Source organism: Halichoeres trimaculatus, unplaced genomic scaffold, assembly GCF_033239565.1.
Source record: "Halichoeres trimaculatus isolate MK-OKI-2021-1 unplaced genomic scaffold, fHalTri1.1 fHalTri1_scaffold_12, whole genome shotgun sequence".
Lineage (NCBI taxonomy): Eukaryota > Metazoa > Chordata > Actinopteri > Labriformes > Labridae > Halichoeres > Halichoeres trimaculatus.
In genome coordinates, this window is record NW_027437190.1 from 4,976,362 (window position 1) to 5,004,215 (window position 27,854).

A 27,854-nucleotide genomic window follows, 5' to 3' on the forward strand; every position below is an offset into this window, starting at 1 on the left:
GAAACACCTAATCCTTGCGGTTACAGCGGAGGTCTGACCAACAGAAGATCATTAATGTGAGATCAAAACATATTTAGGCTGAAGTTCCTGAATATCTGAGTTCACTATTAAGTGTCCAGCTCACAGGGTGGTTTATTCTGATCCAGATCAGGTGGTAGATTACATTTAACCTGACTGTGGTTGGAAAGAGGTGTTTATCTGATCACTGGACTGTAAATGTCAGCCAATCAGCTGGAGGCGCACAGGAGATGGACAGCTTGGGTCCTTTCTGTCCCACAGCGGATCACAAATAAAACAGCACATCTGTATACACATAAGACAAGCCCCCTCACTGTCTAAAACCAATTTTTAGGGTCTGAGGCCTGAGCTGAGGACACTTTCAAGCAAAGCAAGAAGGTGTCCTTGGCCTGCGGCCAAGGACACTATTGTTTTTCATCCGTTTCTTTCTTATTGTTCCGCACTCCAGTAAATCGCTTATTAGAACCCCTAAACATGCTCAAAAACTCACCAATATTGGCACACAGTTCTATGCGCCCAAAACTTACGTTTGATACCAAACATGACCCCTGACATCCCATAATAAGCTCAATAGCGCCACCTAGGCACACACCAAGGGCCCTAGCCCGGGCTAGGAATGTTGTACAGAGATGAAACCAACACCAAAACGTTCGTCTGATCGAGACGCAAAAATCATACGCTGATACCCCTGACCTATCTCCAACAGGAAGCCGGCAATTTTCCTTTCAAAATAAGATACATTTTTTACCCTATCTGCAAAAATTATCTCCTCCGAAACCAAAAATGGTACAGGCTTGAAAATTGCCTCACATGACAGACCAGACCCTGCTCTACAAAGGTTGTTCAGGAACTTGTTGTTACGGGCCCAGTTTTCGAATGGCGAGCCCTCAAAGTCGCCAACCACTTTCAGCCGCTTTCGAATTTCTCCATGTTAGCAGATGAGGAGAACAGATTTCATCTCCAAGCACGCACCTCCCTAGTGCCGCATTTGGGCCTCTAGACAAAAAACTAAAACTCATACAGCTTTAAAAATTACATGGTTGGATTCCTGACAAAATTTCCTACAACCATGTGATATTTTTTCACAGATTAAGCCAACATTCTTCCCTATAGGACAAATAGTTCGGACATTTCTCTAAAATAAATCGTCTATTTCCCACACTTTTCACGAGGTTTTGTGACGCATTTGGGATTGTACAGAAAAAAGTAAAACTCGTACTGCTTTAAAAATGCCAAAAATGGATTCCTGACAAAATCTACTACAAACTGATTTTATTTTTACACGGAATGGGGTAAAATTGTGGACTCTGTGAGGATTAGATGGCTGATAAACTCTCCCTCCACACTCTAATGGGGTTGGTGTCACGCTAATTAGGAGTTCCAAGCATGCAGCTGGTGATGTCATTCAGCATAGCAGATACGTTGCCATGGTATCAACTGACTCCCCAACATCCCATAATATTCTCTGTGAGCCATTAGGCTCACTTCCACCCTACACACACCAAAACAGCCCTAACTGGGGCTAGGAATGTCATAGAGAGATGAAACCAACACCGAAATGTTCGTCTCATTTTGTTGGACACATTAGAGGGAAAACCGGCAGGAGCCTGAGGACCCGTCTAACGCTGCTTGCAGCTTTAATTATTCTTTGGCTTTTACCCCAGCTTGAGACTCTGCTTATCTTTTAGTGTTTCATGGTTTGTTTTTAGTTTTTATTAATCGTTTCATTGTTTTTAATTTTTTTAAGAACAATGAAACAATTGTTTCAGTACCTAAACCTATGTTTTACTTATTTACTTGTTTTATTTACCTCTTTATTCCTGCACCACCTTATGTACAGCACTTTGTTTCAGCTGTGGTTTTCTCAAAGTGCTTTATAAGCAAAGTTGAGTATATGGACTGAAGAAATGATGACAGAATATATACACAGGTATATATGTATATATCCTCAGGTTATCGCTGGCTCTAACCTCCGGTCAAATGGTCAGATTCTGTTTGTGAGTCCTTGGATTTCCTCCTTCATCTTAGGTTGAGCTACAAGGTCATCTAAAACTGGAAAATCATGTTAGCTTGGGTTATCTTAAAACAAGCATCAAAGATCATTTGATAAGCCTGTGCACTATTTGCTAATTTATGAACTTGATGAATTGTGGATTTATTGCCGTCTATTGTCTCTGTCTTGCCCTCTATGTGAAACTTCCTTGTGCTGCTGTCTTGGCCTGAACTACCTTGTAAAAGAGATCATGCATCTCAATTGGTTAAATAAATAAATAAATAAAATGTTGTAAAATCAGTGTTTACAAAATGATCATCAGTTTCAGCATAATTCTATTTAATGACTGAGGTCTGAAGTAAAAGGAAAAAAAAACTAATCTGACTTCATAAAATCTCATTTTTAGAGTCTGGATGAAACAGAACAGGATTTACAGTCTCAAATACCCTGAGAAGTCTTGATGGGCAGCAGCATACAATGACCCAAAATGCTAAACTCTGTAGTTCTTAAGCAAGATTTAATTTTGAGATATGAATTATGGTTATAATCAGAACAACAAAAATGCAGTAAATCTCAAGTCAGGTCACAAATAGTGACAAAGGACAATTAAATTGCAAGCTTTCTGTTTCGGAAAACGTTCCATCTCGAGAATTAGAATTGCATTTTTATTTAGGCAGGAACTCACAAATTACGCCTTAAAGAGGAACATTTGCAAAGAAGGTCACAGTGCCTAATCTGGGTCAAGCGTCAACCCTGTTACATTCCTCATTTCAAATAACCATGAGGAGTCATTTTACATTCTTCCCCATCAAGAACCAGCATCTTCTAAACCTCTTCTTTTTTTCAGCGATCCCTTCATAGATGTGTTTTATCCTGGACCATTTTAAAAAATATTTCTTGTTGTGTTCCCAAATGAAGTTTTATGAGAACAATAAGCAAAAGCCATTTTCAAAAAAAGTACTATGAATTTCCATATTCAGAATGTGAATACCATATTCAGAAGTAATCCATGTAGTTGGAAAAGGCCCCTCAATCTGAGTGTGTTTCCAGGAAACTCGTGAAGTTTGGGTTGTGTAAGAGCATGTGTGTTAAAGTTCTTAAGATTTGGCTGAAACAGCGAGTAAAAACTCGTCTAACCGGTAAAACTTCCCTGACCCCACCACCCCCAGCTTACTCTCATTTCTCACTACTCCTGTGTTACAGTGCTAAAAACACCTGGACAGGGTTAAGTAAGTTTTGTTCCTTTTGTCCGTGTCACTGCCTCCTTTTTGTGTCTTGTGAACTTTTTCTGCCTCTTTTTCTTGAATTGTTTTTTCCCTCCTTTTTTTTTTTTTTTTTACAAACAGTTGCACCATGAATAGCTTCGCACAATGTTGGTCAACACATACATAAGCTAACAAAATAAAGTATACAGGTATGAAAAACACTACAATTCTTTCTTTTCCTTCCAGTTTGTCTAAAATAGGGCAGCATTCATTATTAGTCTGGTAGGTGTTGAATGGACAGTGGGGTTTGAAAATCTGATATATGGAGTCCATGTATGCTTGAATTGTCTTTTTGGCAACAATAGCAAAGTGTCCATAAGGCTATTTAAGGAGAAAACATGATTGACTTCAACCAGTTTGCACTGATCCATGAAAAAAAAAGATATTCATACAGTCTGCAGGAGCAGGTACCAGTAATTACATCTTGACACAGGTGACAGGGATTCAAGGCAATAATACTTCCCCCCATATCTCAAAGAATATGAACCCAGTTTGCTAGGATTTTTGGATATAACCACACAGTTTGAGTGTTACTGCCTCTGTGTTTTTATGCTGCAAATGATGTTTACTTTTATTTTCAAAAAGTTGCATGCCTTTAAGATCTTCATTAAATCGATCTAAATGAATGTGACACAGATATTAGATTAAATAAATCAAAATATATTTGTGACAACAGATGCTCGACTTAAATTGACGCAGTGGACATGATTATGGGAATCAACTACAAGTCCCATTTCTCCCCCACTCAGTTGCCTTGGCAACATTTGACGTCATCACCATCCCCCTCCCCACGCGCTGGTGTGATTGGATTGGAGGGAAGCTCCTCGTTGTATTCTCACAGAGGACTGAGAGAATCAGCTGTAGCCCTGTACTTCTTCATCACTGCTATCCACCAACACTCAGGTATGAAGCTTCTAAAGCCTTAAAACTACACTCACACATTTGCACAGTTTGCGTTAGGCCCTCTTTACATGGCCGTTATAGCAGATGTGTGTTGTCTTTAATGGTCCGTTGACAGTTGCGGATACAATCATCGTATCGTAGAACAATGGTTAGCTTAGCTACTGTTTGGGATGTGTGTAATGTCTGGTCTCAATATGGAACATCACCCGGGAAGGCGTGTCGGTTCAGAGGTTGAAGCTCTACTAATTGCGTGGCTTCAAACATAAAACCTGTTGCTCTAAATAATTTGACCAACCCTGATGATGCTGAAAGGTGTGTCTTTTACATTTCGAGTTCTTAAACAGAGGTCTTCTATTTCTCACGATCCGACCCATTTTTGAAGCTTGTAAGTTCATCTTTAGGAAACGGCTAGAAGCCCAACATATGATTTTAATACCAGTTGTCCTGGCTGCTCTGATATGTGATGCGGCGAAATAAACGAACTAGTAAGTCGAGGTAACGGGTGATTAGTAGCACATCTGCCTGTAGACGTAATTGCTCCCCGTTCACACCTTTTCAGAGTTGTCTTTGCAGCATCCAAGAAAGAAAGAAAAAATTCTGGTTTATCTTTGATTCACAAGTTCGTAAACGCAGTCAACAATACTATGATTCTGAGTTGGTGGAAAAAACCGTTAGAAAATGAAGTGTTCAAAGCCGTCTGGCTCGAGCGCTTTTGTTTCAGGAAGTATTCAGCGCCATACTGGAAAGTGGTCACGAGGCCCGTATAGTAGCGGGCTGCTCCACTGTACAACGGTCCTCATCGGAATAAAGCGTCTGAACAGGGAAGAAGCCGCTCTTCATGTATTTTGCATAGATATGTCGGCAGTTATCACATAAAACTGCTTTTACGTCGAGCTCCGGCTTGGCGCTTCGGGCGAGCCACAGGTACAGGAATGGGTGTGGTGTGTGACTGGCTGTCTCTCTGTCTCTCTTTTTCTGTGTGTGTGTGTGCGTGTGTGTGTGTGTGTGTAGACGAGGGACCTAGTCAGCGGTTACCCCGGAGGTTAGACGGCTATATATGGCGCTGTCCTTGGAGTTCATCAGTAACTTACCACCATTTGTGTTGTATAGCGACCAACCGCCCCTCCCTGTCACCCATGACTCAGTCTAAGCCATTAAGTTACTATTTTTCAGGACTTCAAACCATTTTAAATATGCACGCACACACACACACACACACACACACACACACACACACACACACACACACACACACACACACACACACACACACACACACATTTTAGCAGTGGGACGTGTTTCATCATGCACACTCGCCCACCGTTACCTTCATCAGGAAAATTCCTTGAAATCTGACACATATCTGAGATTTCTAGGATGTAACTAAAATACTATTTGAGCTGTTGTGAGATTCTTGAAGCAGAGTAGTATCCAGAGTACATTTACTTACTTCAAAACCTCGACTAAACCATCTACCCCAAACCCAAAGTGAAACTCAAAACACTCTGTAGGATATACCTTTTTTAAAATTTATAAAATTGTATTCTACAAAATAGATTCTGTAGTTTGCATTTGCATCTAAACAGAAAATCATATTTGTGAAGTAAAACGAGCCCGTGTCCAACATAAGGTTTAAATATTTTTTTTGTCAGTTGAAACCAAAAATTGTTTTGTTAACTGTATACTACAAAATTATAATGACAGAGTCAAAGAAAGCCAAATCAGGACAGATTTAGGAGAAATACCGTACACAGGAGAGACACAAAAGCCGCGTTTCCGCCAAGTGGTACAGTTAGGTTCGTCTCGGCATGGCACACATATCACGGCGTTTACACTAACAAATCCTGGGACAGATCCCCTAACAACCGATACGAGTCGTCCCACTTTTTGGGACCCTGGTAGGTATGCCAGACTCAACAGATCTGATCCTGGAAGGTGGAGCTACAACACTGCAGATCATTGATTGGTCGAAAGAATCGTCACTTCATGTGTGACAGCGTGCTGTGTTTCTCCTGGTGGCTCACAGCCTTCTCTGGAACAAAGCTTGATTATTCTTTGTTACAGAGAGCCAAATGCCAATCACAAAGACGGTTAATTGCTGGATGTCTTTGCGTTTTTCTTCTTTGTTGGATTTATTAGGTACACTGTGTCGCGCTGCTGTGGCATCACACGATTCTTTAACTAATACAGCTACTGGCATACGGCTTACACGCCGCCTACCACGAGGGGGCATGGTTGGCTGTTGAGATGCAAACTGGACCAAGCTTAACTAGGGGTGGGAAAAAATTCTTTGTCAATTTTTTTTTTTTTTCCAAATTCAAATTCTTCATTTCAGTCTTTTTTTATAAACTGGATTGGAAATAGTTACCACTTTTCACCAGCAGAGGGTGAAGTGTTTCTCTCTGACTCATGTGATGTGCATTTTATGAGAAAATATGACTCCTGTTATAGTCTGTAGACGTTATCATCATCATTTAGCTTTTTCACATGGTCTGGCGATAAAAAAAGCAAATTAAAAATCCCCAAAATTGTAATTATTGAAGCATTGCAATTTAAGTAGAATCAGCAATAGAATCAAATCGCGAGAATAGCATATTGTCCCAGCTCTAGGCTTAACCAATCCAGCCTGTACCAGACAGAGTGTATGAATAAAGGCTTTCTCCAACACCTCAAAAATATGGGGTACCTGTAAACGCTAATGGTGGTCACCCGTGATCATTGATGTGTGTGAGTGTGTGAGTGTCAGAGAGGAGAGGGAGGGGCTGTACAGAGCAGAGTGCATTCAGTGCAGTGCAGATTGTGTCATACTGCAGAAAAGTACATGAAAGACCTCTATCTGGGCCACAGAAAAATTACAGTGTCAAAATGACAAAGTCCCCCTCTCATAAAGTCTTAAGCCCCAAACCTGGACCTCTTTGTGTGTGTCAGTCTGACCTGAAGGAGCACCTGCAGAGCAGGAAGAGAAAGAGGCTGCAGCAACACAAAAACAGGCTCAAATTCAGAAGGTAATTCGAGATAATGCCTGTACTCAGGAGCAGATATTATGTTGTGGACAGAATTTACTCACCAAACAGAAAATCTGCTCTCAGACCACACACTTGACCCTCCAGCTCTTTGCCCCCTCTGCTGCAGATGGTTTTCTACACCCCAGGTTTTGGATCCTTAGATGCACAGTCTCCTTAACAACAAACTTGGTCATCATTATGTGAGACGTCAAACTTAAAGTGATACTCCGGGATGGAACAAGTTGGGTCCTATCACAAGGTTTAGGGCAGAAATTACCCCTACAGCAGAGATTTTGTGCAGCAGAAGCCCAGAGCGCTTGCACCTAACACCCCCCCACCTGCTCCTCTGCCTGTTTCCTCTGCACTCAGACGAGGCCATATTTTACTTGACCAAAAACACAAATAAACAGACTCCCACTGAAAAAATCTGATATCAATCTGCATTCACGCTTTATTTAGAGAATTTTCAGCACGTTACTTTCACACAAAAACACCGCTAAATCAGGCTCTAGTTCTCATCGTGTCTCTTCGTCCTGGCAGACTACCTACGTTTGTTTATATCTGGCACGCCGCGCACGCAGACTGATACACTAAGTGGCGAGTGCCTCGTAGCCAGCTGTGGCTCTGCAGCGGTAGCGTGGTTTTACGACACGATGAGTTGTTCAGGCTTACTGAAAAAACCTTAACATGTCCTCTGCCCTTTCCTTCACCCAGCGGGCCGCCATGGGAGAAGCAAACAAGGAAGACCTTGTGCAGAAGGCCAAACTGGCAGAGCAGGCTGAGCGCTATGATGACATGGCTGCTGCAATGAAACAAGTGACACAAGGGAGCCAACAGCTTTCTACTGAGGAGCGTAACCTGCTGTCAGTGGCCTATAAGAACGTGGTGGGTGCCCGCCGCTCCTCATGGCGTGTGGTGTCCAGCATTGAGCAAAAGGCGGATGTCTGTGAAGGGAAGCAGGCCATGGTGAGGGAGTACCGAATCAAGATCGAAAACGAGCTGAACGACATCTGCCAAGATGTGCTGGTAAGACTGATAACTGCACATTTTTCATTTTTCTTCCAACTTTTAAAATGGTTTATAATGGAAATTCAGTTCAGCCTTCATAATGAAATCTTCACTGTTCTTCCCCCCAGAACTTATTTGTGTGTCAACCTCTTCATTTCCTGTATATTTAGGTATTTTCTTGCCTCAATACGGCTCTGGGGTGTTCACATTTAGAGAACGTAGTGACAGATGTGTTCAGACTTGAAAATATAACTCGTAGGTTTGAGGAATTTTTCATGTTGACCAATTGTCCCAGGTTTACTGTAATTGTTTGGCTCTATGATGCGAGCAGAAACTGAGCTCAAAGCAACAACAAAAGCGCGTCCAAGAAGACATTACGAAATCATGTTTAATCATACTTATAACAACAGATGATTAGTAACATGACTAAATTGATGCTCCTGCTGTGTTTTGTTTTTTTTGTGTTCCAATAAGGGCTGCCTCCCCTTCACATAATTTTGAACATAATAAACCTTGGCTTATATTTGGGACAAAAAATCATGACAGTAATATAAAGTTATAAGTCGGATGTAACTTCACCTTTACTGTGTTCATCACTTCTTTGACAAAACACTGTAACCTAGAGTATGGGGAAGAGGTTTCAGTAAAAAGTTTACAACCAACACACTTAGACTGACTGGTTGAAAGGAAACCAGAAAAACTGGTTATTACAACATCCATGGGGCCCAACGGCAGTAGCTGGAGCAAGGGATGGAGAGTTTGTGTGCGAGCCCACACACAACTAACCACTCTGATATCTTTGGCTTGATGTCCAATGATCCTGTCCTCAGCCAGTCTATGTCTGTTCTAGAGCCCGACTGATATGGGATTTTTGGGGCCAATGCTGATACCGATACTGGCGGCAAAAAAAAAGCTGATATCTGATATATCGGGCGATATCCAATATATCGACCAATACCCAATATATCGGCTGATATATATAATAAATTCATTTATATACACAGGATATGAACTGTATATAAACACAAATTATTGTGATACCCATATGATTCAAGACAGAGACAGAACACTATTAAATCAAAACAAGGAACTTTATTATAAAACTGTCAACATAAGAACTGAAGTTTAAACCAATGATAAATGAGAACAATCTGTAAACACAATAATTAATAAAGAAGTCAAACTTTAAACGCAGTAAGAAGAAAAAAAGTCAAACTGTAAAATCACAATGATAAATAAAGTTGTCAAACTTTGTACACAGTAAAAAGAAAAAAAGTCAAACTGTAAAATCACAATGATAAATAAAGTAGTCAAACTTTAAATACAGTAAAAAGAAAAAAAGTCAAACTGTAAAATCACAATGATAAAGTAGTCAAACTTTAAATACAGTAAAAAGAAAAAAAGTCAAACTGTAAAATCACAATGATAAAGTAGTCAAACTTTAAATACAGTAAGAAGAAAAAAAGTCAAACTGTAAAAACATGCAATGATAAATAAAAAAAATTAAACTGTAAACACAATGATTAATAAGGCAAATTTGTGCAAACAAACTAGTGCAAACTGTATTTTAAGAATACAATAAAAATAAATATTCAAAAATAAAGTTTTCAAACTGTAAACATGTAAACAGTTGCACAATGTACATATTGTTTCACAAAGATGCAACTTACACAACGTTAAAACGCTGTAAAATACTCTTATATTAGATAATGGTGGACGTGTGAATTAACAGTAACCTTAAGTCTGTTTATCTCACACACAAAAAAAAAACCTCACACAACGTTAAAACGCCGTTCTATGGTCTTACTTTAGATTATGGTAGACGTGTGAATTAATAGTCGCATTTATCTCTGTTTATCTTAGAAAAAAAAACAACTAACATGTCGTTAAAACATCACTCTATACTCTTCCATTAGATAATGGTGGACGTGTAAATTAACAGTAGCATTTATCTCTGTTCATTTCACACAAAAAAAACAATTTAGAATTTGGATTCTAAAACACAGAGTTTCTGCGCAACCAGTTGAAACCCTTGAAACTTACTGCTTTTACATGATTCCAGCAATTCATATGATTGTTAAAATTCTCATCAGAAGTGTTTTTAATGATAATCTGAGGCTGTTTACGGAGTAACCACACTTTCAGAGCTCCTCTTAACTCTAATGGGCTAGAATACAGGAACCTGCCTTTGCATCTCTTACTTCTTGGGATTTTACTGACATGACCTGGACACACCTAATGTAATGCTGTAACTTTCAGCCTTTACGTGAGTTCAGATTTAAGTAAAGTTGATCTCCAACTCAGCACCAATGACATGATGTCTGAAACTAGAGTTAAATGTACTCAAAGTTATTAACTGACCATTCACCAACGTCTTGTTGTATTGTTGGTTGATGCTCTCCATGCACAGTCTTTTGCATCTTCGTCTGACTCTGTTCAAACATAGACATGACTGTTTCTTGCAGACATGTTTTTGGGCATGCTCATGGGCAAACTGCTTTATTCATTACTTAAGATCTTCATTTGTGTGTGTTTTACTGTGCTGAAAGCCTTTGAATCTGTTTGGAAGCTGAGTTGTACCCAAATAGCCAACACCAAAACCAACCAGCAATGGAAAGAGTCATGGCCAGCGACAGGAGGTCAGACTGATGTGATGTTGGGTCTTATTCTTAAAGTAAAACATAGTTTTGCTCTCCTGGTTCGTGCAGTGTTACTAAGAGTTACAGCTAAACCAGTGTTTGAGGCTCTGCTTTTTAAAATGTCTGCAACTTTTCTCACATGACTCTGATGGGCTACTGACAATGGTAATGTAAAAATACTGACAGCATAAAAGCTGACAAGGATCTCTTTTAAGACCGGCTTCTGCTGTCTTCTCTTCGCTCAGCCCGTGCTGTATCTGCCTGATGACTCATCACGCCTTAATCCTTTAATGGCAGGAGCTGAGCGACCAGTGATTTTGCTCGCTGACCTTCATTTTAGCTGAAGAGCCTTAAGGAAACCAAAATGGAGAGGGTTAACATTACACAGGGGGAAGAGAAGGGTTTGATGGATACTGGTCTTTATAACATCTGAGTGCCTACATTGCTGTTTAATATAAATTCATTAATAATACATGTCAGGTTTTTAAGGCTGGATGAAAATGCTCCTGATTCATGAAGTATTCAGTGCCCAACTGTGCACACCAGAGGCTGTGTTTACCCTGAAGGCCAGGCAGCAGTACATGAGGTTGTCCTTGAGTTTATCTGTGACTCTTTGATTAGTGTGCAGTATTTGGGAAGGTGGCCCTTTCCATTTACCCATCACTCAAATTAACATTAAATTATCATATTACAGGATATTTTTTTACCGATTCAAAAGTGCACATCATGGGGGCTGACAAAAGCAAAAAATCTGCTCCAGCCAGAATGACCTTCATCAGCAGGAACAAGCAGCAAAATGTACCATTTTTAAAATCACGCAAACAAGTCAAGAGCTCATGTAAAAGCAGGATAGGCTGTGAGTGACAAAGCCAGAAACACATGCACTGATACTTCTACAAATCATAAACTATTTAAAAAATGGCTTGGAGTGAAGTTGCCACAAAAACTGCTCCCTCTGGTGGCTGGCTGCAGTATAGGTCAAAAACTCTGTCTCCTCAGTCACTCCACATGAGCTGTAAACTTTAAAAAAAACAAATATGCCTCATAGAGATGTTTTCTTACTTCCACTTGTTGTGGTGATATAGAATAGAAAATACTTTATTTATCCCCGAGGGGAAATTCAGGAGTTACAGCAGCATTCAAGAAAACAGAAGTAAGAAAGAGTATAGAAAGTGCAAAACGGTCCATAAGAAAATAGACGACAACATCCCGTCCACCACTCTCCAGCCCAGCCAGTCTCCACCTCCACAGGGTCCAGGACTGAGCCTCTTCAGCAGTCTGTTCAGTCTCTGTCTCCTGGATCCTGTCTGCTCACAGCAGGCGAAGCTCCTCCAATGTGGCGCCGGCGTCCGATGTCAGCTCCGTCAGCCACGTCCGTGAACAGCACGATGCCACTCTGCCCTCCGTCAGCCCCTCTGCCGCTGGGCTAGCACGGCTAGCTCGTCCATCTTATTGGAGCTAGATCCCATGTTCCCAACAACGATGGATGGAAGGACAGGTCCACGTCGTCACCTCCCAGCTCACACCTGAGAACCAGCACGTCGTCCTCACCTCCTCCTCCTCACCTCGAGGGAAATCATCAAGCCTTACACTAGTTAGCATTGACATGCTACAGGCTGCTAACAGCTAATTTCACATGCAAACAATGCAGCCATGGTTACATGTAGGATCTCCAGACAAACACAGGAGAAAAGTAGTAAAAATATCACTGAAGCCATAAAAAGTTTTGGGTCCATGACCAACAATGAACCATACAAAGTAATGATCCACTCCAAATACAAAGATGACGAAAAAGAGACGAAAAAAATTACAAGAAACGGACAAAGAAGAGAGCTGCTGCAACAGGCAGCTACTTGGGCAGCGCCTAGCGATAAACAACCCCTGAAAATTGCATGCTTAATCACAATCGCACTATTAGTCCAAAAAACTGCTGTTAGATCAGAAAGCTTTATACATGATTGTATTGGATATATCAAAAAGAATCTGTGCTCACAGCTTGCTGGTCTGTTGTGTTTCTTTTCTTTTTCTAAAACAGGATCTCCTGGACAATCATCTTCTGAAGAACGCCTCTCCGGCTGAAAGTCGGGTCTTTTATCTGAAAATGAAAGGAGATTACTACCGCTATTTGGCTGAGGTGGCTACTGAAGAAAAAAAGCCATGTAAGTCTTATTTGTTTTTAGTGGATGTGTGGATGGCGTATGTTTCGTTGGCATGGAAGCGCGCCTTGAAAAGAACTAACGTCTAAAACTTCTGGCCCTAGCAAATTAGACTGAACAGGATCCTACAATATGAATCCTGAAGAATGCGAGAAAGAGAAATTTGAGTTAACAAGCAGTTGGACAGGTGTATATATCCCCACAAACTGGCCCAGATGAAATTCTTTGCGCACACTGAGAAGACGGATCAAAGTCTTGAGCCCTGCTGCACTTAAAAAAATAGATTAAATAAAACTAACATAAGTAAAAGATAAAATTACATCTCAGTTTTGTTTTTTTGGAAAACTTTACACACTGTAAAAATTTTGATGCCAATATTTTTACCTTTACTGCAAATTAATATTGGCTTCAATTATTGTTTATTAGCTTCTCAGACTGCTAATTGGTATCAGCCCTTAAAAAAAAAAAAAAACATATAGATCGTACTCTGGAGCTCATGGTTTGTCAGTCTGTGATTGTGCAATGGTGCTAGGTGAAAACAGGGTTGTTGTGACTGACATGACCCAGTGAGGAAACAAACACAGGTGTCTGCATTATCATCTCAGTATTGTTTTTCAACATGTGCCAGTCTTCAGAAATGTTTTCAGAAGTTCCCTCTCTAGTTCACTAAAATCAAACCAACTACCACTTGTTTTTGCTACAGAAAACTGTGCCTGTCGTTTGTTGCTGTTTTTCTGTTTCTGTTTGTAAGAGAGTGGTTTAACATTTTAGACTATTTTAATGGAGAGATTTTTTTAAATGTTCAATTTCTTTAATGTTGTTCTTCACTTTGATTTAAAAAAGGACAAAAAGTTAACATAAGCAAACTTAACACGTTAGTAAAAAAAAAAAAAAGGTTCAGTAGCACCTACAGTTAAACTACAGTTTAAACAAAGAAGACAAACGTTAACTCCCAGTTTGGATTTAGGGCATGAATCAACAGACTGAAAAATGTTTGCCATCATTTTTATCAAGACATGACACCAAAGATTATTGTATAGAACCAGGTTTTCTTTAAATGTAGATATATTGTATAGATTGATAGATTGTATATGATCTTTGAGGAATTGAAAGACCCATTTCACTTTCCTGGTACTTTGTCTGCTGGAATGCTTTTTTAGGCCTGTAGATCTTATATTTTTGTTTTCTCTTTCAGCCATCATTGAAAATTCAAAGGACGCCTACACGGATGCCTTTGAAATCAGTAAAAAGGAAATGCAGGCCACACACCCCATCCGTCTTGGTCTTGCGCTGAATTTTTCAGTTTTCCACTATGAGATACTCAACTGTCCGCATGATGCATGTGCACTTGCCAAAGGGGTAAGTTCTCACGTGCTACGTTTCAGGAATCATTATAGTTGTGAGGAAATGAAACTGCTCAGTTATATTAAAAAATGTATGAAAACACCTAAACATGTTGACATAAACTGTCCTGAACACGTTCAACCCGCACAGAGCAGCTTTTGTAAAAGCAGCTCATCTTACCAGCAGTTAATACAGCTCTTCTGTTTTGGAATCCCACAGGCTTTTGATGATGCCATCGCAGAGCTCGACAAACTGAGTGAAGATTCATACAAAGACAGTACGCTAATCATGCAGCTCCTGAGAGACAACTTGACAGTAAGTTTGTCAGGGTTTTCCATTTTTGAGCACTGTGCCCACTTGAATGACAGTTTGAAAAAAAAAAGGAGATCATGAAAACTTTAAGTAACTGGTTATTAGAATTGTGATATGTCTGATGGTGGACTAATTAACAAATCTAATGACCTTTACAGCTCACAGAGCATGGCTGTATTGTGTCAATATCCCTTTAATGCTTTGCCACCAGTGGCATGCCTCTGAAACAGTGGTGGACACCATAAATTGCAGAAGGATGTAAAAAAGTAGTTTTTAATTGTTGTTTACCAGGAATATCGCTTTGAGATACAGAATCTCTCTGTCCAAGACAGTTACCAGTAGGGATGTCCAGATATTACATTTTCACTTCCGATACGGATACTGCAGCATTGAGTACTGGCTGATACCGATATAAATCTGATACGATATCAGCATTAAACATGCATACTTTTATTACTTATTTTGTAGTATGTCTGTCATGTTAGAAAAGGCTTGATTAAGTGATATTATTCAAACAGAGAACATTAGTCAGCAACAGTTGGTATGAGGAAAAACGGACCCATTTATTATTAATCAATGGGTAACAGAAACTGCTTATATAGGAGATTTGAAATGCATTCCGATGCGATACCGATACTTTTTTTTTGCTGACATCGAACCGATATCCGATATCAATATCGGACTGGGACACCTCTAGTTACCAGTGATGTTTCTCACTATCTGTTTGTGTGGTATGGCCTTTCAAAGACTGACATCCCATTTTTTAGCTGAATAGTAACCACTTCATACCACAAGGTGTACTAAAATGAAGGAATTACATTAAAAAAGATTTAAAATTGTTTAACAAAAAGTCCTGATACGACGATACATCAATTTTTTCCTCCCACCCCTACCCTGCATCAATACCTCCAGTACTTTTGATAGATAAAAGTTCAATGAACTGTGACTGATCATTTTGAACTGGGACAGCACAGTCACTCTGCCATTTAGTCCAAAGTAAAACACAAACTACTCTTTCCAAGTTTTTGATTGATTAACAAAATTGCAAAATAAAACAAAAAACTGTAGAATCTTCATTTTCTTAATAAACTTAAGTGCAAAAAAAATTCCTGTTAACTGTCCCTTGTTCATTTATATTGCCTGAACAGAACCCAGCAAACTTTTTCCGTTGTGTCAAACCACGTGTAGCCTTCACAAGTACTTGATACCTTGAAATAAGGCTGGTATCAGCTGGGTACTAATACCTGGTATCAGTACTCGCCCATCTCTAATTGAAATGTTAAATTCTCTCTTTTGACACTGTCTTAATTGCGAAATAACGTTCACAGTAAGAGGGACACAGTTGCCATTAATGCTATTGGCACCACATATTCTTGTCCTGCTTTCACTGATAGACAGCTCTAGTGAAATGTTTTTGAGTCTACCTCTGGACTTTTTTTTAACCCTCAGGATCTTTAAAGAAATTCAAAATGTCTGTCTTACTGCGTCCAACCTCAGCAGAGATGGTGTGTTGTGAGAGGCCTTACTGATGCAGCTCAACAATCGACCACGTTCAAAGAGAGAAAGATTTTTAGCATTTACCATCAGGAGGTCATGACAGAGAGAAAACCTGACAGGGAATGACTGATTCCACTTTTTTGCATGGATTTTGTCTTTTAAATACTGTGGTCTTAAACTTTTGATCAGCTGATGAACAGACTGTTTCACTTTGTTTTCAATCATTTGCTTATTTTTTTTTTGTCTTACTCCCATTTCTTCTTTTAGCATTTGAAACACTACCAACCTTCTCAAGCTCCAACAGTGCAAAATGTAAATTCTTTCAATTTTCCCACTGGTCTTAAAAATGTGACCAGGTGTGTTTATGGGCAGAGGTATGAGGAAAGGATAGGACAGCCCATGCATGAACAGGAAGAACATGCAAACTGCACCACTCTGCAACCCGAGTGCAGAGGTGTTTGTTACGCAATCAACACAACTCAAGACAAAGAAATAACGTGATTATATTTAGATAAGTAACAGAATAAGACCTGAAAGCAAACACAGAGTTGTTACTTCCAGGTGGAGGGGGAGAAAGTGAGTTACATTCATCAACCCTGATGCAGAAGAATCACCAGAGGAACTTAAAAACTATAACAGGAAACACTGATGTAACATGATTGATATAAACGATGTGTCACTGTAGTTTCTCTTTGACCCACTTGTTCTTCACGCGCCTCTTCTGCTGCTCATCAATCCTCTTTGTCTCTCCTCAGCTTTGGACCTCTGACAACCAGTGTGAGGCAGAGGATACAGAGGAGTCCAAAGATTGAGCCAGACCTCAGTCGTCCCTGTCTACCTGCCATCATTCCAGCTCACCTTAATCTTAATCCTCGATAATGAAACCACCTCATAATCCATTACTGTTATCCAACTCTCTCCTTTTTTTCTGTCCAACTCCACACTCTCCTCCTTCCTAAAGGTTTACTGTCCTCTCTTTTGTAGTAACTATAGGCAAAGGGGCTTGGTTGGGTGGGGTGTTGGGGATGATGAGCGCCTCAGCAGTTGCTGTTTCTGCCTGTGCTTTTAAAGAGGAAGGACGGCAAAGACAAGCAGTGTAGCAACCGCTGGAGGTGAAAGGCAAGATTTTTGTTGGAACACAAGGGTTACATTCCATGTACTGTCAGTGGCTCAACTTTTTACTCGTTATTTCTCGTGTCTTTTTGGGTGACAGCTGTTTTTATTTCTATGTTTGATTTACGAGGTATAGATAACTGAAGAACTGAAGAGCACACAAGCTTGGTATTGTTGGTGTTTTTTATAAGCACAGCAGTAAAAAACAAGCCCTTATCTATTAACTGCTTTTCCAAACTATGTTTTTTTATTTCTTTTTTTGTATTTTATTCTTTTCCTTTCAATACTTGCCTAAACTGCATGTGGGGTAGGAATAGTTTGTGTGGATGTAAGGGAGGTTGTTGAGCTGGCTAGCCTTGTTTATGTCTTTGGAATTAAGAAAAAAACACCCAAGCATAACTGTTATTTGGGGGCAGATATGTAATTTGATGCAAGAGAAATAAAAATAATATAAACTTAAAACTTCTTCTCTTGATGTTTTTACTTGAACAATTAAGTGAAATGACTTTGGAAGTTTTTAGGTCTAAATTAACCCCACTCTGGTTTGACTCAAGTCAACTTATTTAACAAGTATTTAATCACCAAGTTTTTCAAAGGCATTCTCATAAAGAGCATCTGAGTGGCTGGCCATTTCCCTTGTCAGGTAAGAGGAGGGTGAAAGACGTGGCCAGTTGGTCTAACTCGTAAATGTTGCTTGGTATAACCAATGTTTCCCCCCAAAAATCTGATACTATACAAAAATAGTTATGAATATGCTTTTATCAGTCTGCTACACTGTAAAAAATGAAATTTAAAATGATTTCAAACAAACACTGGAAGAAACTGTAACCTTACCAAGTGTTTTTGTCTTATTTTCAGTAAAAATGCCTTTTTAGACTTAATATGAGTCACATTCACCTGACCAGTCCAGAAACATGTCTTATTTAAAGTTATTCAAAGACAAAAATGAGGTCTGAATTGTTCTGAACAAGTAAAAAAAAATCTGCCAGTGCAACAAGAAAAAATTTACTAGTTCCATTGGTAGATTTTTTTGTTTGTTACAAGCAAGCCAGAGCTCATTTTTGTCTCTAAATGACTTGAAACAACATTTTTCTGTTCTGACCATTTGAATGTGGCTCATATCAAGTATGATAACACATTTTTAACATAACACATTGATGTCCACAGCATACAGACTTGCTTAGTACAATAAAAGACATTAAGTTTAGAATTGAAATGTTTAAAATATACTTTGAGATGACATTTCAGCACAAATAACTCATTTCATCTGTTCAGTTGAATTCTTTAATATTTGTCCTGCTTTTGTAGTTACACCATTTGACGATTTGATGGGACTGATTCTTTATCTGGTTAAAGATGTTAGAATGTCATATAAAATACTATCATACCAACAGAAATCCATACTATGCACTCCAACGCTTTAAAGCAGATTTTTAATTGGTACATCATAGCAACCCTTATTTGTCACCGTCCCAGTGGCTGTGGAAGCATGACCAAGCCCATCACAGGCATGGTGAGACATGAAAATAGGACATTTATTGAAGTTACAAGGATTATACTACATGCACACTGACAGAACTGTTGACTTTGCATTCAGTGTTCAAGAGTCAGATTTTTAACAGCTCCATCCTCAAGTTCATGTTAAAGTTAGTGTGTTTGTCTGATTCAAAGAACCCTGATCTCTTCCTTATTAAAGCTTACTCGAGTAAAATATGAGCTGGTAAGATTAGTCTTCTCTGCTTCTGCTAACGTCTTGTCAACATTTAATTTCATGCTTTACATTATTGTAACATCTGTTGAATTCATTATAAAGCATGCAATCCTTGAAACCATGCATGCCTGGGTGAAAAATAAAAAAATAGGGCTTTTCTTGCCCGATAAGAACCTAAATGGAGCTGACACTGTAAATAAATTTACAGATGATTATTTTTAATTTCATGTGGCTTTCTAATTAAAACGGGTATAAATTATCGCGAGATGTGTGACGTCAGCCTTGGTCGTGAGCGCGTCGTGGTCTCGCCAGTAATCGGGAAACAACCTCCGCCGACCTTCCTTTCATTCCGGTTATCCGTCTGCGTAGGGTGTGCTCCGGAGCTAGTCTCGGCACACATTTTATTATTATGAAACAAACCAAAAGCTAGAGAGCACACGCAGACATATTTTTATAAGAAAAAGAAAAAATCGGTGAAGCAGGATTTGATTTGCCAACCCAAGCAACGCAAAAAAGACGCTGCCTTCGAAAACGAACGAAAAGACCGAACGAGAGGAACGTTAGCAAGTCACGGAGCTAGTGTCATTGTTGGAAGCGTGGGTGATAAACGTTAGGAACGGAATCATTTTCTCCCTTAAGGGCTTTTTCAACAAGTTGTTATCTAAATTCAAGACAGTAACGTCGAATTTTTCTCGCAGTGCGGCGAACAGTTCCACTTGAAGCCGTAGTGACTCGTTGAGTGGGCTAACCCTGTAGGCCACGCTCCGACATTTTGCTAAGCTAGCTAACGAGCCCACGTTGCTTTCGGCTTAGCAGCTTGTTTATTTCTTCTATACGTTTTTACTTTTTTCTGTGAAGTCAGTGAAGAGGTGAGGAGAGGGGGCCTTTTTTGAGGATCACGTCGGCTCTATCACGTCGAAGCTGTTAAAACCTTCAAATAACTGCCAGAGAGCACGCGTCGTCAGTCATGAATCCCAGCGCGCCTAGCTACCCGATGGCTTCCCTCTATGTGGGGGACCTGCATCCAGACGTGACTGAAGCTATGCTCTACGAGAAATTCAGCCCGGCCGGGCCCATCCTATCCATCCGGGTCTGCAGAGACATGATCACCCGCCGATCCCTCGGATATGCTTATGTGAACTTCCAGCAGCCTGCCGACGGTATGATTAACCTAGCGTTTCTCAGGGATGGTAGCTAACGAGCCGCTGTCGCACCCGGATCATGACTCCATTTTGAATATGTATTACACACACCACGTTTTTTAAATCGACTACAACATTAGGAATATAGGTTAGCTAACAAGTTGCTACGATAAAATGTGAAACTTGTTGTATCAGATGCTACAAATCTTTCAATATTTAACGTTGTATTGAATCAGATTAGACAGCAAGGGCTATAAACTGACAGTTTACACCAGATTGAAGTGAATATGTTTAAAAATCTTTATCCTGTGATCTCTTTCTAGCTGAACGAGCCCTGGACACCATGAACTTTGATGTGATCAAAGGCAGGCCTCTCCGCATCATGTGGTCTCAGCGTGACCCCTCCTTGAGGAAGAGTGGGGTCGGAAACATCTTCATCAAGAACCTGGACAAATCCATTGATAACAAGGCCCTCTATGATACTTTCTCTGCCTTTGGAAACATTCTTTCCTGCAAGGTAGGGCATCCAGACTCCTTCAGCCTACCATGTTTGAATGCTCTCCAGACAAACCACTTTGCATGATTCAAGGTTGATCTGAATGTGTTTGATGTGTCATTTTAATTAATTGCATGAGGTTTGGGATTGTTTCTGACATGCTGAAATTTCCTCCCAAGGTGGTTTGTGATGAAAATGGCTCAAAGGGTTACGGCTTTGTGCACTTTGAGACCCACGAGGCTGCTGAGCGTGCCATTGAGAAAATGAATGGCATGTTGCTCAATGACAGAAAAGTGTAAGTCTAACTACTAAACTTCTACAATGAAAGAAATGCTGTGTGGGAATTTGACATCTAATCAAAGTGTGTGTTCAAAAACATGTCAGTCATATTAAGTGTGTCTTTGGTTTTCATGGAAATCTTGAATTTAGTGAGCTTCAAACAGCAGTACATGTAGGAAACATGCCAATCTTAGTGATTGTGTTCTTTTCAAATCTTAATATTTAACACTAGTGGATGCACGATTTGAAGCGGAGCAGTTGGGGTAGTCCTTAGATCTGTGTGAAATGTTAAAGGTCTTTAGTTCATTTAATTGGCAGTTGTTAACCTTTTAATTCTCAGTTGTATGGATTATGTGCATGGGTAGGGGTGGGTATCGAATTAGGTACTTTTATAGGTACTGACCAAATTCTGTCAAAAGTACCAGGTACCGATTCACAGAAAATCAAGAGGTACCATGTTTAGGTACCTAAATGCATCCTGGTGACTGTGAGGGAGTGGAAGAGCAGGCAATTTTTCATGCTGAACATGAACACAGCATTACAAGGTTATATATTGAGGAATAAATATGTTAAAATGAAAAAAAAAAAAGATTTTATTACTAAACAAATTGATATTTTTTTACCACATAAACACACAAAAGTATTGATAATTGGTACCGGTACCGATTGCCAGGTACCGGGAATTAGTACTGTATCGTTTCAGATGGGAAAGGTACCCATCCCTATGCATGGGGAGGTATATCTGAGTAAATATGGACAACTTTACGAAGGATTGGATAAATCTTCAAGGGCTTTAATGTACATTTTACAAAAAAAGGTGGTAATGAAGTCTAGAAAAGTGTTGATTCCATAGTGAAGTTATGCCAAAGCTTTCTCTTGCTTTGATCATTTTTAAATTGTGAACTTGACCTACAGATTTGTTGGGCGCTTCAAATCTCGTAAAGAAAGGGAAGCTGAGCTTGGAGCTCGGGCCAGAGAGTTTACCAATGTTTACATCAAGAACTTTGGGGAGGACATGGATGACGAGAAGCTAAAGGAGCTGTTTGGCAAATACGGTAAGACGACTGTTTCATTTATCAACGTAGCCTGCTGCCCATCAGGTATGTCTGGTTGAACCAGTGAATGAGCTGTTGTGTGTTCCAGGGCCAGCACTCAGTATCAGAGTTATGACTGATGAAAGCGGCAAATCCAAAGGATTCGGCTTTGTCAGCTTTGAAAGACATGAGGACGCCCAGAAGGTCAGTGTTTATTTACTCGTCTTTAAGTTGCGCTGAGTATCTTTATTACAAATCATGCCCACACTGTCACAGTAACCATGGTTTTCAATAAACTAACCTTATCGCCCCTGTTAACCCATGTTCCTCTCTCTGCAGGCCGTGGACGACATGAACGGTAAAGAGCTTAATGGCAGGCAGGTGTACGTGGGCCGTGCACAGAAAAAAGGGGAACGTCAGAATGAGCTCAAACGCAAATTTGAGCAGATGAAACAAGATCGCATGACCAGATACCAGGTTTGTTTTTCCCCTTCACTGCAAATATAGTCATGTGTTTCAGTACACTGTATCTAATTTAAATTAGAGAACACATCCAGGATTAGTGGATTATAAATTGTGATTGTAATTTAATAACCAATAAGTTGATAAGAGATGAAGATGGCTGTCTTGTGTAACATCTAAACAGCGCCATTATTCTAGGTTCTGAATAAATCATGGGGAAAAAATCTCTGAGTCAAACTGTTGGCTGTCAGAAACCAGGTTTGAAGTAATGAATCTCCAGATGAAGTTCAGAGAGTTTCATTCCTGACAGACAAAAGGAAAAACTGAATGATGACTCTGGTCTGTGTTGGTGTTATTACATCCAGGACATTTAGCGTAACTCTGACTCTATCAAATCTGACCCTAAAGTAACCAAAGTCGGCACCAGTGACATCATAAACCTACAGAAAATTATCATCAAGACTAAAGCCAGTTGTGAGGGAGGGCTGGAAATTTGTGGCCTGACTTGAAAGGAGTTCTGCCATAGTGATGAAACCTGGCATGCATTAAATTCTGACATGGCATGGCATGTTTAATGTTCAGATTAACTGACACTGATCTAGTGTTTACGGACTTTGAAAAGTAGAACCAGAGACGTTTTGTGGATATGGATAAAATTTGGCACTGTGGTGTTATCATAGATCAGCAGAAAAAGGGGCTAACCTCCAAGGACTTCACGCTGACATGGTTGCTACATTAGGGTACAGTGGTCCAGCTCGATAAACAGTGAAAAAGTGGGCAACTGAAGTCAAGAAGGGTAGGGAGAGCCCTAAAGATGACCTAAGGTCTGAACCAATGTCCTGCCACAGCAAGAAGACATTTATAGTGTTGAAAAATGCTGTAAGCATCAAAAAATGTTGAATTTAATGCACGCAAGTTTCATCACTACCACATAACTCCTTCCTAGTCAGGCTATGAACTTTTCAGCTCACCCTTGTAAAATCAGTGACCAGACATTTCTGCCACTCCCTTTCATTCAGGCACCCTTGGTGAAAATGTCAAGTGATGGTAACCTTTACACTAACAATAGATAATGAACAGCTGTTTCAGATGGTGTGGAAATTATCTACCTTTGTTAAAGCAACAGCCATCACATTCCCCCATGACTGTTGTGCAGTTACTCTTGCTTTCTTTATCTCCATGTTTAAATGGCTTAAAGAAAAGTGTGTGCCATTTTTTTTTTATTTAGCGGCCATGCGGCAGGCTCCACCACCAGGAAACGGGGTGTTTCACTTTCGACTTATCCAGTTTAATAGGGACCAGTTAAACCCCTAGGACAGGTTCCGTGCTCTCACTACTTTTAAAAGCTGTGATACAAAAATTTCACTTCCGCCTCGTGTCATAGCAAAACCAGACATCTCTATTATCCTGTAACCTGTGTAACCTGACCTCAGGTCCAGGTTACACAGGGCTTTTATTTATGTTTCACTTTCTTTTCACTATAGAGTGTTAAAGTCCTGGGTCATTTCTTTTTCTTTAGGGTGTCAACCTGTATGTCAAAAACCTGGATGATGGCCTTGATGATGAACGTCTGCGTAAAGAGTTTTCTCCATTTGGAACCATTACAAGTGCAAAGGTAAAGATGCTCTTTCTTTAGAAACATCAGAGCGTTTCATTGGTGGAATTCTGGTTGATTTATGTTTTTTTTTTCCTTGTAGGTGATGATGGAGGGAGGGCGAAGCAAAGGCTTCGGCTTTGTGTGCTTCTCTTCCCCTGAGGAGGCCACTAAAGCTGTAACAGAGATGAACGGCCGGATTGTTGCCACAAAGCCGCTGTATGTGGCCCTGGCCCAGCGCAAAGAGGAGCGCCAGGCCCATCTCACCAACCAGTACATGCAGAGGATGGCAACTGTCCGTGCTGTGCCCAACCCCGTGCTCAACCCTTATCAGCCTGCTCCACCTTCAGGATATTTCATGGCGGCTATTCCTCAGGTGATCATTTAGAATGACATATCCAGCAAACCCTGTCAGAGTGTGTAGCTTTATCCAACAGCCTCTGTTTGTTTGGATCAGTAAATGATGAATCTTTGTCTTTAACCTCCCCAGGCCCAAAACCGTGCTGCATACTACTCTGCAAACCAGCTGGCCCAGCTTCGCCCCAGCCCCCGATGGGCAACTCAAGGAGTGCGCCCTCAGCGTAAGAGGACATGTTTGATTTTAGTTTTGTTAGATATTGTGAGAATGATGCTGTGATCTATTGGTTCTCCTCTGTAAATTTGAAAAGCAGTAAAATCTTCTTTTCTAGATCTGTAAAATTGTCGTCTTTTGTTTCAGACTTCCAGAACATGCCCAATGCCATGCGCCCATCAGCCCCAAGGCCGCAGACCTTCAACACCATCCGTCCCACCACCACCGCCAACACCCAGGTGCCACGCATGATGGCCTCCCAGCGTATGCGTAAGTATTTCAGCTTCAGACACCCTCTGTGCTTGTAGATGCAGAGTGCAGTTGTCTGATGTGTTTGTGATGCAGCTTGAGTGAAGTCTTGTTTCCTCCTCTCTTGCCACAGCCACTCAAGCCCTCGGTCAGCGCCCTGCCGGAGCCTCCGCCGCTGCTGCCCCTGTGCGTGCCATGCCCCAGTACAAGTATGCAGCTGGTGTGCGCAACCCTCAGCAGCACATGGCCTCCCAGCCTCAAGTCACCATGCAGCAGGTAAACATCAATTTATCATCAATGTTATTCTAGCACCAGGCAGTGACCTTTACATGGTTTGATTTCACCAACAGCTGCTGTCAAATGGAGTTAAGAGTTTCATACGAGAGGGAATAAAATGTGAAGCTGGCATTTTGTGACACTTGACCTGTAGGCAAATACTGGACCCTCTGCTTTTCTGTCTGCAGCCGTGACTGCCTCTCATCTTTTCTGACAAGTGCAGAAGTCAGGGTATTTGATGTACAAAGTTAAAGATATATGATGCGTGAGATTTTTAAAAAAGTCCCTCAATCACATTATATGGTCTCTTGAGGCTCTGGTAACCTCCACATGAGTAAAAAGCCTGTACTTTATGACTTATGTTCCTTGGGTTCCCTGATTTGCTTTTGAGATGTGTATGTTCACAACACCAGGCCCTCTGAAGCATGTCTGTGAAAGACCTGAACACCTGCTCTGTTCAGTTTGTCAGCTTGTGTAGTTGTAGACTGTTATGGCTTCCTAGAAGTTGTTGTGCAGTAGGAACTCATGAAGTTTGTTTAAAGAAGTGAAAAACTTATCTCTAATCTCTCTCTCTCTCTCTCTGCCCTCAGCCTGCTGTCCATGTCCAAGGACAGGAGCCCCTGACTGCCTCCATGCTGGCTGCTGCCCCTCCTCAGGAACAGAAGCAGATGCTGGGTCAGTTTGTCATTTTGTTTACAAAGAGACTTTTTTTTCTAAGTACTGTCATTTACCCTGAAATGACAGCTAAGAGGGACATTTTGTTTGGTTTTGCATGATTTTTTAATTTCACAAAACAGCAATTATATGCAAATACACGTCAAATAACTTTAATATGTCTTTGAGATACATTTTTCCACATTGACAATCTTGGAACCAAAAAGCATTTATCAGCAGTAGCAGGGTCTGTGCCAACTTGTAGTTTCTCTTGTCCAGCAGACAGTCTGCATTTACTGCCTTCTCCTCCATGGAGCCTTGTCATCCTGAATTCAAATCTTTATTGTCCCTGTAAAGGAAATTTAATTTGCAGCAGCAAACACTAAAACACGGCTGATAAACAGACACAGGACAGTGCAATACAACCAAGAATTATACCAAATGTCACTGTTCCTATAAAATAAATCACCCAAATAGTGTAAATATGATCAATTGAAAGTGCAGTTACTCTGTTTGAAAGCTAAGTTGAGGGTATAAAGAAGATTCATAGCATTAACTGGACAGAGAACATGAAAATTCTGACTAAGCACTGGACAAGTTCCTCTAAGAGACAACAATCCGATAAAGGCAATATAGACTTCGCTTTCCAAACATCTCGTCTATGCCAGATATCTGATAATGGGAGCTGCTAAACAGCACTTCATTCACTGGCCGCATTGATGATACTGGAAAGATGTTTTGAATTAATCATTTAAAAAGCAGATTTCTTGATGCAGTACATCCCTCAGAGAATCTTTCTTTAATCTGGTTATAGCAGCCATCAAAGCTTCACCTGTTTACTGACCAAATTGAGCCTGACAAGTCTGATTTTTTTTATTTCACATGTGGTTTTATGTTTGTTTTTTTTTTTTGCTGCGATAACATAGTTTTAAAATTAAACAGCTGATAGTTAAAGTTAACCAGTTGCTCTTGGTGTTGTAACCCCAACCCTTGAGGCTTAAGACCCCCGCTTTGATAAAAATCTATCCAGAACACCTCAGTTATTCATCAATGGTTTTCTTTTCTCTTTCAGGTGAGCGCCTGTTCCCACTGATCCAGAACATGCATCCCAGCCTTGCAGGCAAAATCACAGGTATGCTGCTGGAGATCGACAACTCAGAGCTTCTCCACATGCTGGAGTCTCCTGAGTCCCTGCGCTCAAAGGTCAGTTAACAGTTCATCATTTGCACATATCTCTGGAAACCCGTTGGACAAGGATTTTGTTGATTTATGTTTTGATTGTGAACAATCGTTGTTTGTTGTTTCAGGTGGATGAGGCTGTTGCTGTGCTTCAGGCCCACCAGGCCAAGGAAGCTGCTCAGAAGTCCACCACTCCTGCTGGTGTTCCCAGTGTCTAAGGTGTGTTAGTGTGGCTCATGAAACACGTCACTGTAGACTACAGTACCAACGTAGTACACATTAAATATAATGATACATTTTGTCTTTGTCTTACAGATTGAGCATTTTGAAACCTGCTTCACCGATGGAAAAGAAAAAAAAAATTAAACATTGAAAAAGCTAAAACTCTGAAAACATTGCAAAATGATAAATCATTTCTTAAAAAAAGAAAACAATTGACTCTGCCAGGTCTAGGGATGGTTTGACTAGGCCTTGATCATAAATAAAAATTTGTTTAAAAAAAAAAGTAAAATAGAGAAAAATCAAAATTATAAATTTGAATGCATTCCTGTTTTATGTCATTTTACTGTGCTCGTGCTCAGATTATCAGCCATGTTGAGGAAGGTGATCACTGAGCACCTTGGAAGGTGATTTGTATCGTAAACTGGCTGTGTAATAAATTCTCATTCAATAAGTCTGTCTGATGTTTTTCCTCATTACTGCTTTACATAAAGACAGGAGGGTGGTGGTCATAGTGCAGTGAATCAGTCTGTTGATGACCAACGCCTGCTTTCAGTGGAGAACTTGTTCCCTATCACAAGCCAAAGTTGGGTTGCTGATGCTACTGAACTCCATGAGGTGTCACTGTGGTAAGGTTAGTCAAAACATTGTGCAGAGCTGGACCTGAGAGATGATTGACCAGTAAGTCAGTGTTGATTACAACACTAGAGAAGGGGGGGGGGACTAGTGAACTGT

General features: G+C 40.3%; 2 protein-coding genes across 2 annotated transcripts; both read left to right on the top strand.

Annotated features, from left to right (window-relative positions):
• The first annotated feature begins 4,019 nt into the window (after positions 1-4,019).
• Positions 4,020-17,715, top strand: LOC141800759 (14-3-3 protein beta/alpha-B-like). Its single transcript, XM_074683529.1, has 6 exons — positions 4,020-4,179; positions 7,899-8,210; positions 12,867-12,990; positions 14,183-14,346; positions 14,551-14,646; positions 16,896-17,715. Exons 2-6 carry the CDS (start codon positions 7,908-7,910, stop codon positions 16,950-16,952), a joined length of 744 nt encoding a protein of 247 aa, XP_074539630.1. The 5' UTR covers positions 4,020-4,179; positions 7,899-7,907; the 3' UTR covers positions 16,953-17,715.
• Positions 17,716-19,243: 1,528 nt separating this feature from the next.
• On the top strand, positions 19,244-27,573 carry LOC141800703 (polyadenylate-binding protein 1A). Its single transcript, XM_074683417.1, has 15 exons — positions 19,244-20,124; positions 20,430-20,623; positions 20,782-20,897; positions 21,797-21,936; positions 22,025-22,119; positions 22,255-22,392; positions 23,897-23,992; positions 24,075-24,347; positions 24,462-24,552; positions 24,690-24,812; positions 24,925-25,067; positions 25,658-25,742; positions 26,794-26,924; positions 27,029-27,119; positions 27,216-27,573. The coding sequence occupies exons 1-14, from the start codon at positions 19,932-19,934 to the stop codon at positions 27,116-27,118; spliced, it is 1,908 nt and encodes a 635-aa protein (XP_074539518.1). The 5' UTR covers positions 19,244-19,931; the 3' UTR covers position 27,119; positions 27,216-27,573.
• Positions 27,574-27,854: the final 281 nt, after the last annotated feature.